At 48.2% G+C, this 17,244-nt stretch overlaps 1 protein-coding gene across 4 annotated transcripts in view; it reads right to left on the bottom strand.

Moving 5' to 3' along the window:
• The window catches only part of CORO2A (coronin 2A), a 72,465-nt gene that overhangs the window by 33,230 nt on the left and 21,991 nt on the right, over window positions 1-17,244 (bottom strand). For 3 of the 4 annotated variants that reach the window (XM_065530291.1, XM_005581214.3, XM_065530292.1), the window contains exon 2: window positions 2,657-2,857. In XM_065530291.1, the coding sequence (XP_065386363.1) occupies window positions 2,657-2,857 (201 nt within the window). Of the gene's footprint in view, window positions 1-2,656; window positions 2,858-16,673; window positions 16,840-17,244 lie in introns of those variants that run through there. The other variant, XM_065530290.1, reaches the window with a different exon arrangement.

The following is a 17,244-nucleotide window of genomic DNA, read 5'->3' as shown; positions in this document are numbered from 1 at the left end:
CTGTCATTTACTAGTGTTAGACATTTTTGACAATCTGATGTGTAGTGGTATTGTACTAGTTTACTAATGAGGTTGAGTAGTTTTTCAAACGCTTATTAGCCATTTGGATTTTTTTTGCTATGAAGTGCTGGTTCAGTGTTTTGTGGATTTTTGGCTACATTTTATACATTCAAGAAATGAGTCTTTTGTCATGTTTATTATATACTTTTCCACTCTATAGCTTGCCTTTCCTTTTGCTATTTTCTTTAAGGGAAATTTTTATTGCTCAATTTTTGTTTGTTTGTTTGTTTTTGTTTTTGAGATGGAGTCTGGCTCTGTTGCCCAGGCTGGAGTGCAGTGCAGTGGCATGATCTCAGCTCTCTGCAACCTCTGCCTCCTGGATTCAAGCAGCTCTCTGGCCTCAGCCTCCTGAGTAGTTAGGATTACAGGTGCCCGCCACTGTGCATGGCTAATTTTTGTATTTTTAGTAGAGACGGGGTTTCACCATGTTGGCTAGGCTGGTCTCGAACTCCTGACCTCATGATCTGCCAGCCTCGGCCTCCCAATGTGCTGGGACTAAAGGCATGAGCCACCGCACCTGGCCTATTGCTCAATTTTTAAAGTACTTAAAGGATTATTCCTTTAAAGGACTATTCAGGCTTTCTATTTCTACATGAATCAGTATTGACAAATTGTATTTTTTAAGGAGTTTGCCCATATTGTTAATGTTCTCAAATTTATTGGCATATAGTTGCTTGTATTCATGTCTTATTAGATTTCGAAGTTCTGCTGTGATATTGTTTTTCTCATTCTTGATGCTTTTTGTACCCGTTCTCTTTTATTGTTGGCCAGTCTCTGCAGGGGCTTGTCTATCAACAAACTTTTGGACCTTTTGATCTTCTGTAATGTATCCTTATATTCTCTTCCATGATTTCTGCTTTTTTTTTTTTTTTTTTTGAGACGGAGTCTTGCTCTGCCGCCCGGGCTGGAGTGCAGTGGCCGGATCTCAGCTCACTGCAAGCTCCGCCTCCTGGGTTCACGCCATTCTCCTGCCTCAGCCTCCCGAGTAGCTGGGACTACAGGCGCCCGCCACCTCGCCCGGCTAGTTTTTTGTATTTTTAGTAGAGACGGGGTTTCACCGTGTTAGCCAGGATGGTCTCGATCTCCTGACCTCGTGATCCACCCGTCTCGGCCTCTCAAGATTTCTGCTTTTTATTATCTCCTTCCTCAAACTTTCTTTGGGTTTATTCTGCTGCTCTTTCACTTTTTTTTTTTTTTTTTTTTGAGACAGGGTCTCACTCTGTTGCCCAGGCTGGAGTACAGTGTTGTAATCATGGCTCACAACCTCCCTGGGCTCAGGTGATCTCACCTCAGCCTCCTGAGTAGCTGGGACCACAGGCAAATGCCCCCATGCCCAGCTAATTTTTGTATTTTTTGTACAGATGGGGTTTCACCATGTTGCCCAGGCTGGTCTCAAACACTTGGGCTCAAGTAATCCCCTGGCCTTGCCCTTCCAAAGTGCTGGGATTACAGGTGTGAGCCACCGTACCCGGCTCTAACTTCTTAGATGGAATGTTTAGTCATTACTTTTTAGGCTTTCTTCTTTTCTAATATAAGCATTTGTGCTATAGATTTCCCTTGAAGCCCCGCTTTCCCTACATCTCGTAAGTGTTGTGATATATTTCATTTTATCAGTTCCAAGGATTTTTAAATTTTCATTTGGATTTTGTTTTTGGCCTATAAATTATTTAGAAATATGTTTTTAAGTTTCCAAATGAATGGGAATGTAAGATTTATCTTTTGTTATTGATTTCTAACTCAATTGCATTGTGTTCAGGAAACCTGGTCTATGAGATTCTAATCCTGTATAATCTTTTAACTTCTGAAGTCCTCTGAGGGTCTAAGTCTGCTATTTGTTGTTTCAACTGACTCTCACTCATGGTGGTGTACATGTTTTGTGATCTTTGTGAATTCACATTTCCCTGTGTTTAATCTGTGGGGATCATGTCCATGTTGTGGATCCTTTCCTCTGGAGAGGTTTCATGTCGGTTTCTGCTGTGAGCCAGTGGCACTACTAAGCTGGGATCCCTCTAGCCCCTTCAGGTGTTCTGCCTTAAGGTAGAGACTTAGGGTTGGCATCCTGAATGGACTTGCTGTTAGATTGACCTATGTGAAACTGTTGCTTTTTTGGGGTCAAAACCAGTTGAATATCCACAATTTTATATCGTCCAACCTATACTAGCAACTCTTGCCCTCAGGACAAGCCTGTTCTTCCTGCTTGCTTACTGTTTGCCTCTTCTAGCTAGTTTTGACTCAATGTTTGTTTCCCTTTCTTTGGTGGGGAAGGTGGCTTTGGAGACTTTCTCAATTTCCTGTAATCCCAGTAAAGCATTAAAAAATTATATTTTATTCAGGAGGAAATTAATTTGCAGAATTATTTTGTAGAGAAGAGGAGAGGTGCTAGGAGTAGCTAGGCCAACTGCTAGAGGCTAAAATTCAGGACAGATGTATTTTTCCCAGTGAGGAAACCAAGGCTCAAAGAGATGAAATGACTTACTCAAGGTCACACAGCTAGTAATGGGCAGGGTTAGGACTTTCTAAAAAGCTAGGCTCTTTCCACTTTCCCTCTGTCCTGCCCTGCCTCCAGAGAGCTGTTTGGACCTGGGGGTGTCCTTACCTGGTGCAGGGGGATGACGAGGAAGGCCCCTCCACCAGCACACTCAGTCACAACTGCAATGAAGTGGGGGTTGACGGCACAGAAGTGGTTGTCGTGAACGCTGCGGGTGATAGGCACGGAGTCATAGCAGTTCTCCTTGCTGGCTGGTTTGCCAAAGACATGACGGAACTTGGAGCTCCGGTACTGGGGGTGCCATGACATCTGCAAGAGACAAATGGGACAAAGGGTATGAGGCTCCCTGCCCTGATCATGGGACACACGGAGCTCTCGTCTTAAGAGTACATAAGAGGATACAAGCAGGACAGTGGTCAGTTCAACGTGGACAGTGATGCACTGTGAAGGGTGACCAAGTGAAAATACTCTAATTACTGTTATTTCTATAGACCTGGTGAGATAAGACGGGATGATGTATAGCTATCACTGACCTGCTTGCTGATGTGTTAAGGCTTTTCATCCCTTTGAGTGTGAAATGTAAAAAGGCAGAAAAACCACAGAGAGAATCCACCACATTGACCCCCATCTGCCATCTCACCAGACAGCTCAGCACCCTCAGCCCAGCTAAGTAGGTACCACTGCGCTCTCTGGAGCCAGCCTGCCTGGGTTTCAATCCCAGCTCTGTCTCTTATCAGCTGGATGGCAAGTGACTTCACCTCTGGAGTCTCAGTTTCTCCATCTGTAAAATGAAGTCACAAAAGTATCTGTCTCAGCTAGGCATGGTGGCTCATGCCTGTAATCCCAGAATTTTGGGAGGCCAAAGCAGGAGGATTGTTTGAGCCCAGGAGTTCAAAACTAGCCTGGGCAACACAGCGAGACCCCGTCTCTAAAAAAAATAAAAGAGAGAGAGACTGAAAAAAGTATCTGTCTCATAGCCTTGTCATAAGGATTAAGTTAGATGATGTATTTAGACCCCTTGGCGCATGGCAGATACTTGATCAACAGTGGCAATCACAACCACTAGTATCATCTGGGCGTCTTCAGCTTGCTTTGCTCCTCATCCAGCCTTATATTTGTTCACTCAATATTTACCGAGCATCATGTGTGTCTAGGCCCTGTGCCAGGTAGCAGGTAGTTTGGAAACAGTAGGCCTGAGCCCAGCCTTTACAGGAGTGAAGAGTCCTCTGGGTGAGGCTACTAGGAGAGTCTGGGCCACTGGGACTCACCGTACTATGTGTAATAACAGAGATTTGCACATGACAGTCAGGGAGGGCTTCTCAGAGGAAGTGACAACTAAGCTGTGACTTGGAGGATGAGTAGGAGTTGGTCATGTAGGCAGGATGAGGGAGAGCTGGGGGAAGGTGTCTTAGGCAGACAGAACAGTTTGGGGAAACCACCTGTGGTTTAGTAAGATTATCAAAGAGAAATGTAAAAGAAGAAAACACACACACGCGCGCGCACACACACACACACCATGTATATTGGGTAATGTGAATGAAAAGAATAAAAGACAGGGCAAGGAGAGCCAGATCACGAGTGGCCTGTGAGAGGGTCTAGGCCTCTTCCGTGGCCAAGCCCATACCCATAACACCAGGGGGCCTCCTCTTGGCCAGAGGGACCCTTCTGAATACCAAGCCCTGCCCACCCCACCCCCGCCTCATATCACCCTTGATTTATTATTATTTTTGAGGAAGGATCTCGCTCTGTCACCCAGGCTAGAGAGCAGTGGTGTGATCACAGCTCACTGCAGCCTCAAACTCCTGACCTCAAGGATCCTCCTGCCTCAGCCTCCCAAGTAGCTAGGACTACAGGTACATGCCACCATACCTGGCTAATTAAAAAAATTTTTTTTTCTTGCCATGTTGCCCAGGCTGGTCTCAACCTCCTGATCTCAAGCAATTCTCCTGTAGCTGCCTCTCAAAGGTTGGGATTAAAGGCGTGAGCCACTGCCCCTGGCCTCACATCACCCTTTGATGCTCCCCATTCATTGCTGCCCTACAGGATCAAGGCCAAATCCTCTGGCCTGGCATTCAAGACCTCTGGCTGGGGTCTCATTCCATATTCCAAGATTCATTTCTTCTAGCTCTTCTAAATGGCACCTTCCAGCTTCCTCAGCACCTGCTCTTGCATCTCCAGCCCTCTGGCTCTTTGCCCTTCCCTCTCCTGCTGCTTGGCTTGCCTTTCCAATCCCCCTACCTCCTGTTCCCGTCTCCACAAATCCCAATCCACCCCTTCCCTAGCTCCCAAGCCACTTCCTCCAGAGAGTCCTCCTTGATACCCCAAGTAGCAGAGATCTTGCTCTCCTCTGTTCCCTGACAGCCATCTCTCCCCTTGCCCTTAGCCCTTGACACTGTCTAGCCCGATTTGGGGTTTAGGGCCAGTTCTCATTTTCTCTGCTGGCTTGGCGCTTCCTTGGAGAAGGCTCTGCTCCAGGAGTATCCAGCACAGTGTCTACCTCCCTTGGGCCCCCACCTTCCCTACTTGTGGGAAGGCAGGTTTGGCTGGGCCCACACTGGTCAAGCCAAAGAAGGTGCTCACCCCGCCCACACAGCTGACCCATGAGGCTCTTCTCTGCCCTCAGGTCCTCAGCACGAGATTACATTGTGTGACCTCAGGCAGGTCACAGCGATCAGGGCCTGACCCCTGAGGCAAGCCCTTTAGACAGAACCAGGTAGCAGGTCAACCTTGCAGGGGCTTGTGTATCCTGCAAAGCTCAGAAATTCCAACTCTCCTTTTGGGAGCTTTGCCCTAAACCGGGGCTGCTCTTGCCAGAGCTACAGGAAGCTGCACAGAATGTAGGGATGGACTGACTAATTAATGCCCATGTGATTCCAGAAAGGATTTAAGAAGACTCACAGAAATAGAACACAAGATAGAAGGAACTGAAAAAGCTACAAGAGAAAAAATAGGGACACAAGGAAAACGCAGGTAAAAAGAGATCACCTGAAATGCAGGAGGAGTTAAGTTAGGTGTGCTGCCAGGTCCACCACACAGAGGAGGTAGACCTTAGATTTGGGTCTGAGCTTCCTAGTGGCCAATTCAACAAGGAAAACAGAATCAGAAAGGGATTTATTTGATGTCTGTAAGATAAAAGCCACAAGTTGCTAAGGAGCAGTACATCTTTTCTCTATAGTGAGTTTTGAGAGAAATGGGTACTGGGGGTCCCCTTGGAAAGGAACAACAAGGACAAATGACCTCCCTAGGGTCTTGGCAACTTGGTGGCAGTGGAGGAGCCGCCTTGGGCCTGGGCTGGGGGTGGGAAAGTGAGGAGCAAATCAGCAGGCTCCACTCCAGGCCCCCCATCCCTGCCTCACCTTGAGCAACGGCTAGGGGTGGCGGGAGTGCACCTGTCTGTGGCAGCTGGTGATGCTCACCAGACATCCCATTGCTCCCCTCATGTCCAGGCCCCTTGCAGTCAGGCAGCCATAGCACACATCACTGCCTCCCATGACCCATTAGACAATGGATCATGGGAGGCAGTGATGTGTGTCACTTCCAGGCCAAAGCACATGAAACCTGCCTGTGACCCTCGAGGACTCTCGTCCTTGGCCGAAGGGATGAGAAGGGTGCATGTTTCAGATGGTGCGGCCATAAGGTGGTTGGTCCCTCAGGAAGCGTGTGTAGCAGAGCACTTTCTTCTACTGACTTACAGTGCAACAGAGAAATACACTTGTAGAGTGAATCGTGAGATAAGGGGTTCTTTGTCACGGAGCACAGTGACCCATCCTGACTCATACAGCCTATGCAAGTCTGGCCCATGGAGATGGCAAGTGGCTGCCTGTGCTTGGAATGGCCACAGAGAAGGAGGCAGGACCCAGATTGTCTCAGGTACCCGAACTCTGAGGGCAGTGGGGAGCTACTGGAGAAATTAAAGCAGGGGAGAGGCTCGGCGTGTTGGCTCACACCTGTAATCCCAGCACTTCGGGAAGGCTGAGGCAGGTGGATCACTTGAGGTCAGGAGTTTGAGACCAGCCTGGCCAACATGGTGAAACCCCGTCTCTACTGAAAATACAAAAATTAGCCAGGTGTGGCAGTGCGTGCCTGTAGTCCCAGCTACTCTGGAGGCTGAGGCAGGAGAATCACTTGAACCTGGGAGGCAGAGGTTGCAGTGAGCACCACTGCACTCCATCCTAGGGAACAGAGTGACACTCTGTCTCAAAAATAATTAATAATAATTATAATAAATAAAGCAGGGGAGATAGAGGAACAGATTTAATTTTCATATTTTCCTCTGACTACTGAGCAGAGGAAAGGTTAGAGCAGGTGAGAGGCAATGGTCACCTGGGCTGAAGTAGGGCAGTGACGTGGGCAGGATGGTGGGGAGAGGATGTTACTGAAATACCAAGGAGGTGGGATCAACCAAATGTGGTGCCTGAGTGCACGTGGCGGGCCTGGGGTAGTCGCTGAAATCGACACGACCTTACATTAACAACAGCCCTGGCCCCTCTGGACCCTCTGAGCTCTCTCCCTCCACAGCCTGTCTGTGCACCTGCAGGGGGTAACTGGGGTCTGGCCCAACTCCTGAGAGCCACTCCCCATCCAGGAGGAGTGAGGAGGCCGTGAAAGGCCTGGGTAACACCTCCCAAGCTCACAGTCACCTCTGTGGCAATAAGAAGTCACGGTTTTTGAGTGCTTACAAACTGCCAGGTGCCATTCCAAATGCTTTCCATGCATGAATAGAGCAAGTGGGTGCTACCTTGCTCCCCGGTTCAGATGTAGGTGTTGAGGCCAGTAACCCGGTCACACAGCTAGTGAACAGCAGGCCTGGGGGCTGAACTCAGCTGTCTCAAGCCTGCAGCTTTTGAGCCTGCAGCTCCAGGTCCTCACAGACAATACCCATGATGATAATAGCTCTTTCAGACCCATCACAGCCCTGGATCTCACCTCTGCCCCTAAGAGGAACTGTCATGATCACGACCACCCCGACTCTACAGAGAAGGAAAAGGAGGCCCAGGAAGCTAGCTAGACCCCTCTGGAAAGGCGCCCCACTTCCCCGTGGATGAAGCCAGCTGACAGCAAAGGAGCGTGAACATCAATGCCCTTCTGCCCAACCCCCAATCCTCTCCCCACCCTAACTCTTAATTTGCACTGCTAAGATTCTTCCAGACCTGCTGCCAGGAAGGGAAATTACACAAGCAGGGGGTGGGGCAGCCGCTAGCAAGGCCAGCTACCTCTCCCTTTGTGTGTGGTATGGAAGTGTATGTGTATGTGCACGGGTGAAGCTTGTGCATGTGTGCTGGCCTGTGTGCGTACTGTGTGTGCACAAGAACTGCATCCATCAGGATGTTCATGACTGCCTGTGTCCTCTTGTGGGTGTGCATGCACATGTGCATCCGTTTGGATGTTTAACTGAGGCTGTGTATATACACGTGCATGAGCGCATGCGTGTATCAGTGCATGCATGATTTTAATGATTCAGCAATTCAGAGAACAGGAGTTTCATTTTCCCTACAAGCAGGCACTTGTCCACAAGTAAGTACTGTAGCAGGCCCTTCACCCACAGGCTGGGCCAGAACAGCCTATTCAAGCCAGGTCTATCCCAGGCCACTCGTCCTATCCTGCCCCATTCCATCTGGCTGGGCCCACATCAAAGCCACAGCAGGCCTTCTCAGGTGTGGCACTCTGGGACAGACTGCTGGGGCACAAGGCAGGAGGTGGCATCCATTCTGCTGCTGCAATCCCATGCAGGCTTGGTGGGCCTGATGCCATGGGATTAGGCTCCGAGGCCTGTGAATTCCCCACTCCCAAAAACGATTTAGTCATCTCTGGGTTTTGCATCGCACTGAGTTTATTTCTTTTTTTTTTTCTTTGAGAAGGAGTCTGGCTCTGCCCAGGCTGGAGTGTGCAGTGGTGCTATCTCGGCTCACTGCAACTTCCGCCTCCTGGGTTCAAGCAATTCTCCTGCCTCAGCCTCCAGAGTAGCTGGGATTACAGGTGCGTACCACTGTGCCCAGCTAATTTTTGTATTTTTAGTCGAGACAAGGTTTTGCCAAGTTGCCCAGGCTGGTCTCAAACTCCTGACCACAGGTGATCCACCCACCTTTGCCTCCCAAAGTGCTGAGATTACAGGCGTGAGCCATTGTGCCCGGCCTTGAGTTTATTTCTTAATGCCTGACAGTGGCTCACAACTCTCCTGCAAGGTAGGTGGGGATTATTTTCCCCATTTGATGATGGGAAAACTGAGGTGCAAGGGAAGTGACTAGACTGAAGTCAAGTTATGATGAGCAGTGCAGGTGGGAGTAGTCTGAGGACTAATTCAGAGACACCGCTTCCTGCTATGCAATGTGCTCCTCTGTGACATACATGTGGGGTATGCGTGTGTGTGTGTGTGTGTGTGTGAGAGAGAGAGAGAGCGAGAGAGAGAGAGATAGAAAGAGACAGAGACAGAGAGAGTTTCCTGCCTGTTCCAAAGGCCCCTCTTCCTTGCCCAGCCCTAAACTCATTGCAGGACAAGGGTTAGCTGCAGGGTGGCTGAAACTGAACCCAAACTGGGTGTGGTGCAAACCATTATAATAGATTATTCATTAATTATATTGTTTGTGGCTTTAAGGAAAGAATGAAATGACCTGATTTGGTCTTTGAACAGGATGGGTAGGCATTGCTGGCTACCAGTTCCCCTTTGTAAATTTGTGGTTTCACATATAATATTTGAAGTTTTATCTTTTCTCTCTCTTAAAATTTGACTTGTGGGCACAGTGAGCTGCCACCTGTAAGTGCCTGGTGAGAGGGTCTGAACCACCACACTTATGTCATAGCCACAGTTAGGGAAGATTAGAACCACAAGTTACCCAGTTGTTTCAAAAAATCGAAAAGAGGTCACCGTTAATCAGGATAAAGACCGCTCTATGTGAAGGTGCTCTACAAAGGCTGAGGATTTCACACAGTCCACATCTCATTATGGGGGTTCCCTCACCTGGACTCCAATCCCTGACCCACTATTATCCGTCACAGTTCATCTTGATCCTGGCCTTGGTCCCAGACTTGCTGGGAAAGCTCTTTTTTGTCATCCAGAATCCTTATGGGGTCTCTGATCCACCCACTGCGGGAGGGCTATCTGGCTCTGAAGTCAAAGCCCATGGAGGGTAAGGCCACCCTGCTGCCAACCTAGGCATCTGGGTAACCATTTCCCACAGCACCTTCCTTTCTCACCAGGCAGGAAGAAAACAAATACAAGGCTCAGCTACTTCTCCTTTGTAAGGGTTTTATTCACAACTGGCCTCTGTGAATCTGAGGCCAGGCCCTGGTTTAAACCACCACCTCTTGGCACAAGGTGTCTTAACTTTTGCCTTGCACTGGCCAGCAACAAGGTCTGAAGTGATACAGTGGGATCCAGGGTGCTAGGACCTAAGAGTCTTACCCCACAGGGTAATTTTTCCTCCCTCCTTCAAAGCAAGAAGGATCCTTGCCGCTCTCCACAGAAGTAGGGTAACTAACTGTCTTGGTTTGCCTGGGATTGTGGAGGGGTTCCAGGGATGCAGGACTTACAGTGCTAAACGGGGGGAAGTCTTACTTAGGCAAACAGGGATAAGTTGGTCACTCTCCCACCACCACCACCACCAAGGTCTGTATGTAACAATTCTTTCTTTTTTGAGGTAGGGCCTCACTTTGCTGCCCAGGCTCAAGTGTAGACGTGTGATCACAGCTCACTGCAGCCTCAACCTCCCAGGCTCGCGCAATCCTATGGCTTCAGCCTCCTGAATAGCTATGAACAAGCATGTACCACCATGCTTGGCTAATTTTTTTGTAAAGACAGGGTTTCACTCTGTTGCCAGGATGGTCTTGAATACCTGGCCTCAGGCGATCCTCACACCTCAGCCTCCCAAAGTGCTGGCATTACAGGCATGAGCCACTGTGCCTGGCTTACACATAACAATTCTATTGTAAATCCCTAGCAGCCCTGACTTTGTCAAGTTGCCTGCAAGAGAGGAGACTCTAGAATCTATTTCTTAAAGAGCCCAACATACTGAACCAGAGAATAGAAATTTCAAAGCAGAATAATCCAGGAAGCTTTATAAAGAGAGGTGAGGCCGGGCGCGGTAGCTCAAACCTGTAATCCCAGCACTTTGGGAGGCCAAGACAGGCGGATCACGAGGTCAGGAGATTGAGACCATCCTGGCTAACGCGGTGAAACCCCGTCTCTACTAAAAAATACAAAAAAACTAGCCAGGCGAGGCAGCGGGCGCCTGTAGTCCCAGCTACTCGGGAGGCTGAGGCAGGAGCATGGCATAAACCCGGGAGGCGGAGCTTGCAGTGAGCCGAGATCCAGCCACTGCACTCCAGCCTGGGTGACAGAGCGAGACTCTGTCTCAAAAAAAAAAAAAAAGGAGAGAGGTGAAGAGGATTTCATTCAATCTCCAATCTTCATCCGATATTGGCTTGGTGCTTATTCTGCGCCAAGCTGTGTCAGGAGCAGGGTTCGGAGGGGTCAGAGATGAATAATTCAGTCACTGCTCTCCACATGTTCATACCTCTTAGGAAAATGGCCAAGAGCAGGAAGAGATGAGATGGTGTAACCTTGAGGGACTGCTAACATGCAGGGCAGGGGCTTGCAACTTTGCACATTAGAATCACTTAAATCAGACTACTGGGTGGGGAATCCAGATGCCAGCACTGCTTAAGCTTCCCATGTGATTCCAGTGCATGTTAGGAGCAAGGATAACAGAAACACATCATGGATGTGATGCAGTAGTTCTCAAAGTGTAGTCCCCAATTAACCATATCACTAGGGAACTTTTTAGAGTTGCAAATTTTCAAGCCTCCTATCCCAGACCTACTGAATCAGGCATTCTGGGGGCGGGGCTCACCGCTCTGCTTTAACCAGCCCCCCAACTTCAAGTTTGAGACTCAGTGGTGTAATGGATGGGTTGGCAACACCTGAACCCACTGACCAATCTTAGTATCACTAAAAGAGATAACCAGACATTATGTGCTGCTAATATGAAGCAACAGGAAACACTACTTATAAAGTGGCTTTGCCAAAAAATGAAACCCAATATTGACCGAGTCTTTGTATGTAATTACACACACAGAGTGTGGAGAAACATGTTCAACAGCCACACAGATGCAATCAGGAAAAAAACACAGGAAATCCTACATGCTAAATTTTCTGGTTTTTAACATTAACTCAAAAAGCATCAAAGACCTAAACAGAAGAGCTAAAACTATAAAAAACCTTAGAAGAAAACAAAGGGCAAAACCTTTACAACATTGGGCTTGGCAATGATTCCTTGGTTATGACACCAGGAACAGGCAACAAAAGAGAAAAAAAATAGACAAATTGTATTCATGGAAATTAACAACTTGTTTGTATTTAACAATTTGTTTGTATTTGTATCACTAGCAACAGAGTGAAAAGGCAACATATGGAATGAGAGAAAATATTTGCAAATCTATCTGATAAAGTGTTACTATTGAGAATATATAAAGAAGTCCAACAACTCAACAACAAGCAAGCAAACAATTTGATTTGAAACAATCTGATTTTGTGCACTGTTGGTAGGTAAAATGGTGCAGTTGCTATGAAAAATAGTATGGCAGTTCATCAAAAATTTAAAAATAGAACGATCATATGATTCAGCGACTCCACTTCTGGGATATACAGCCTTAAAGAAATGAAAGCAGGGTCTGGAAGAGATATTGGCACACTCATGTTGATAGTGGCATTATTCACAATAGCTTAAATGTGGAATCAACCCAAGTGTCCGTCCACAGATGAATGGATCAGTAAAATGTGGTATATTCATACCATGAAATATTACTCAACCTTCAAAAGGAAGAAAATTCTACTTTGGGAGGATGAGGTGGATCGCTTGGGTTCAGGAGTTCAAGACCAGCCTGGGTGATACAGCAAGACCTCATCTCTACTAGAAAAAAAAAAAAAAAAAATTAGCTGGGCATGGTGGCGCACACCTGCAGTCCCAGCTACTCGGGAGGCCAAGGTGGGAGGACCACTTGAGCTCAGGCGTTAGAGACTGCAGTAAGCTATGATTACACTGCTGCACTCCAGTCTGGGTGATAGAGCAAGATCCTGTTTCAAAAAAAAAAAAAAGAAAGAAAGAAAAGAAAAGAAAAAGGAAGAAAATCCTGACACATGCTATAACATGGATGAATTTTGAGGGCATTATGCTAAGTGAAATAAGCCAGTTACAAAAAGACAGTGTGTGATTCCACTTATATGAGTTACTTAGAGTAGGCAAAAATCCCAGGGACAGAAAGTAGAATGGTGGCTGCCAGGGGCTGAGGGTAGGGAGGAATGAAAAGTTATCGTTTAATGGCTATAGAGCTTCAGTTTTGCAAGATAAAAAGAGTTCTAGAGATGGATGGTGGTGGTGGCTGCACAGCAGTATGAGTGTACTTAATACCACTGAACTGTACACTTAAGAATGATTTAGATGGCAAATACTATGCTATGTGTATTTTAGTACAATGAAATATATATATATATTTTAAAATATCTAGTTTCTTTAAAGATGACAAGGAAAAAGGGACAAGGGTCATTATAGTTCAGAAGAGGCTTAAGAGATCAGAGGCATAGCAGGAAGTGCAATGTGCGGATCCTGAGTGGATACAGATTCATACAAACCAACTGCAAAAAGGCATCAGGAAGCAATCAGGGAAAGCTGAGTGGGCACCTGACAGTAGTAAAGAATTGTTGTCATTAGGCGTGGTAATAATACTGTGCTTATATTAGACAAGAGTCTTTATCTTTTAGAGACATATACCTAATATTCAGATGAAATGACATAACATCTGGGATTTATCTTGAAATAACTTGGGGTTGTTGGACAGAGGAGGAGGGAATAAGCGAGTAGAGATGAAACAGGCTGCTGATGGCTACTGAAAGTGGGTGAGGGTACAAGAGGATTCATTTGAATCTTCTCTTTCATTTTGTATGTGTCTTTACATTTCCACTGTAAAACATTTAGGCAAGAAAGAAGCAGGAGAGCACAAAAGTGGCCCAGGCCCTGGAGCTTGACTGTCAGGGTTCTAATCTTGACTCTAAATGGCCCTGTCCAACACAGAACCTCTAGTCCCACAAGGCTTCTGAATTAGAGTTAAAATTAAATAAAGTGTAAAATCCAGCTCCTTAGTCACACTAGCAATATTTCAAGAGCTCAAAAGCCACATGTGCTTAATAATCACAGATGAAACCATATAAGCAACACCCAATGAACAGTGTAATTAAAGAACCCACCCATCTCTGAACAAAGTTCTGTTGGACAGTGCTGCTCTATCATTTCCTATCTGCCACTCTGGGCAAGTTACTTAATGTATCTATTTCCTCACCAGGAAAATCAGGCACTACAAATACACATAATAGCTAACACCTATATTGCTGACTAGGTGTTAAGTATGTTCCACATACTAACTCAACCCTCATGCATGTACTGTCATAGCCCCATTTTTAAGATGAGGAAACAGGGCACAGATAAGTTATATAACTTGCCTAAGATCACATAGTTAGTGGCTGGGCTGGAATCTGAAGCCAGGCTGTTCAGTCACAGGTCCACACTCTCTCTCAGGGGTTCCTGGACACTTACATAAGGTGAGACGCACAGCATCCAGAGTGACACTTGGTGCATACTTAGTGTTCAAAAGACGTTGGCTAGTAAGATTGTTGTGGTCCCAATGTGTACAGGACACTGAGATGTGATTTAACACAGAACAGGTACATGCCGGGGGCCCAGCATTTTGGGGATCTAAGTAAAAATCCCAAACCAGAAAGCATAAAGCAGCCTGCCAGGGGCCGAGTGGCTCGTGAGAGTTCCAACCCCTGGTGCAAACCATGATGATGGGGAAACAGACACACAGATGCAGAAGGCTAGCTGACAATTCCTACTGATCAAAAAGAATCCAAGAGAGTGCATTTGTGCATCTCTCTGGGCTGGGCTTTCCCGGGTGGAGGCCAGAAGGCCCCGCCCTGCCCTAGTGCTGAGGGGCCTGGGAGGGGGTGAAGGGGCAGGGGAAGGAGCCCTTTGCTTTTTCTCCATCAGCACAGCCCAGGCAGGGAAGCAGGAGCGCAGCCATCCAGGGACCCTCCTTTGGGGATCGACCATCACCAGTGAGGCAGAAGCTGTCTGTAGCCAGCAAATGCAAACAGTCCTGTCCTCAGGTCTCCGCCTTCCCCACCCCCGCGCCGCCCATCCTTCTGGTCCAGCACAGATGCCTCTCTGCAGGCCCACAGGAAGTACAGATTGAGTCAGAGAGCAAACCAAGACAAGGCCTCTTTCTTCCTGATGAGATTAGGCCTGAGGGAGTGCCTCCTTCCCACATCTGACACTGCCCAGAGCCACCTCCTCCTGCCCTGCCTCTTTCCCAGCCCTGCCCCCACGGCCCCCACCTGCTCTCTACCCCTCTCCCAGGCCATGCCAAGGCCTGAGCAGCCTTCTTTCTTGGGGACTCAGGCCTCACATATTCCACCCCCAACTCTGGGCCTGCATTTTCCCTTAAAACCCACCCCGGGTCACCTCTGCCTCAGGATAAAGTCCTCTGCTGGACTTGGGTTTTGAGGTCCCTACATTCCCCCTGAGTCTCTGACCTCCTTCTCATCTCCCCAGACCTGTTCTCTGAGACAAACTGGTCTGTCTGCTCTCCCCTCAAAGCATCATGGTTTTTTTTTTTTTTTTTTTTTTTTTTTTGAGACGGAGTCTCGCTCTGTCACCCAGGCTGGAGTGCAGTGGCCTGATCTCAGCTCACTGCAAGCTCCGCCTCCTGGGTTTACGCCATTCTCCTGCCTCAGCCTCCTGAGCAGCTGGGACTACAGGCGCCTGCCACCTCGCCCGGCTAGTTTTTTTGTATTTTTTAGTAGAGACGGGGTTTCACCGTGTTAGCCAGGATGGTCTCGATCTCCTGACCTCGTGATCCGCCCATCTCGGCCTCCCAAAGTGCTGGGATTACAGGCTTGAGCCACCGTGCCCGGCCAGCATCATGGTTTTCAAAAGAGAAGGGGAGAAGCAAAAAGAAAATAAAGAAGCATCATTTCCCCAGATAATCCATCTTTGCTCACCCCCTCTCTCCACCTAGAACTAAGCCAGCCCAGGTAAGTCGCTGGGTGGCTCTTAGCAGGGCTCTTAGAAAGCCCCTTCCTATCACCCCACCTTCCTGGCCCAGCTCCAACAGAACCACCTCCAGGGAGCCTCCCCAGCTCTCAGACTGAGCAGTCTCTCCATCCCATGCGGTCCCATCCTGACATTTGGGGAGGTAGTCAAAGGCAGGGAAAAAGAAGGCACCAGATTCAAGCCCTGGACCCCTATTTGTCTCTATGCCGTAACATTAGAGTATCCTCATATTTTTCTTATAGAATCTAGAAGATTAAATGAGATCATGTACGTAAAAGACCTTGCATGTGTCCGGCACAAAGTAGGAGCTCATCTCATGGAAGCACCCCTCCTCTCCTCCTTTCCTGCCCATTGCGTTTTTTCCTTCTCTTCCTTCCTCCCCCACCAACACACCCATAGGACTGTCAACCCTAGATGGTTCTCCCCTTCTGCTGTGCCCACCTACAGCCCTGTGGCTACCCAGGGGGAGGCCAACCTGACTCCCGGCTTGAGCTTTCACTCACACCAGCAGCTTCTTTCCAATCCCTCCTTGGGGCGCTAGGAGCCAAGGGGCTGGGCCTATCACTGTCATAGCAGGTGTGCTGGTCAGGCTGGAGAATCCTAATTCTTTCATTGTTGTTGTCGTTATTGTTTTGAAACGGAGTCTCGCTCTGTCGCCAGGCTGGAGTGCAATGGCTGATCTTAGCTCAATGCAACCTCTGCCTCTGGGGTTCAAGTGATTTTCCTGCCTCAGCCTCCCAAGTAGCTGGGATTATAGGCGTGCACCACCATGCCTGGCTAATTTTTGTATTTTTAGTAGAGCAAAGGGGCTTCACCACGTTGGCCAAGCTGATCTTGAACTCCCGACCTCAGGTGATCCGCCCACCTTGGCCTTCTAAAGTGCCGAGATTACAGGTGTGAGCCACCGAGCCCAGCCGAGAATCCTAATTCTGACACCAATTCGCTCCATGACCTTGGGCAAATCTCATCCCTTCTCCCGCTTTCTGTTTCTATCCATATAATAGTAACAGCCCTGCCCTACCCACCTGTTAGGACAGTCTGTGGAGGGCGCTGCAGCCTGCACACGCCAGACACACGCGGGACCACAAGGGCGACAGAGCTGTCCAGCCGTCAGCTGTCCTGAGAAGGTCTTGTCCTGCCTGGACCTTCTGGAGACAGAGCAGAGCTTCTTTCTGTTTAATCCCCCAAATCAAGCCCTGACCAAAACTCCACACAGGTTTATTGCCCCACAATCTCCTTATCTGGGAGTTTCAAGCAACAAGGGTCACTGGGGATTTTCCAAGACACCTCCAGGAGGCTGAAAATCTGATGGCTCCACTTCCTGCTCACTGTCCACTTTCTGGCACAGAGCTTTTGGACCTGTCTTTGGACAGAGAGGGACACTGAGGCTCAGAGAGGAAGAGCGCCTTGCTTCGGGTCCCACAGTCAGCCCGAGGCAGGGCTGAAGCTCGGTAACTCTGGTCCTGGGGTGGGCATCCAACCAGGGGTCCTGCATTCTGTTCTCAGCATGGACCCACAAATCAGCCCTCACTCTTCCTGCCTCAGGGACCTGGGGCCCAGAGTCAGTTCAGCCAACATCATCAGTGCCCATTCTGA

Source organism: Macaca fascicularis, chromosome 15, assembly GCF_037993035.2.
Source record: "Macaca fascicularis isolate 582-1 chromosome 15, T2T-MFA8v1.1".
In the NCBI taxonomy this organism is placed as follows: domain Eukaryota; kingdom Metazoa; phylum Chordata; class Mammalia; order Primates; family Cercopithecidae; genus Macaca; species Macaca fascicularis.
This window is presented reverse-complemented; position numbering and strand designations above follow the sequence as displayed.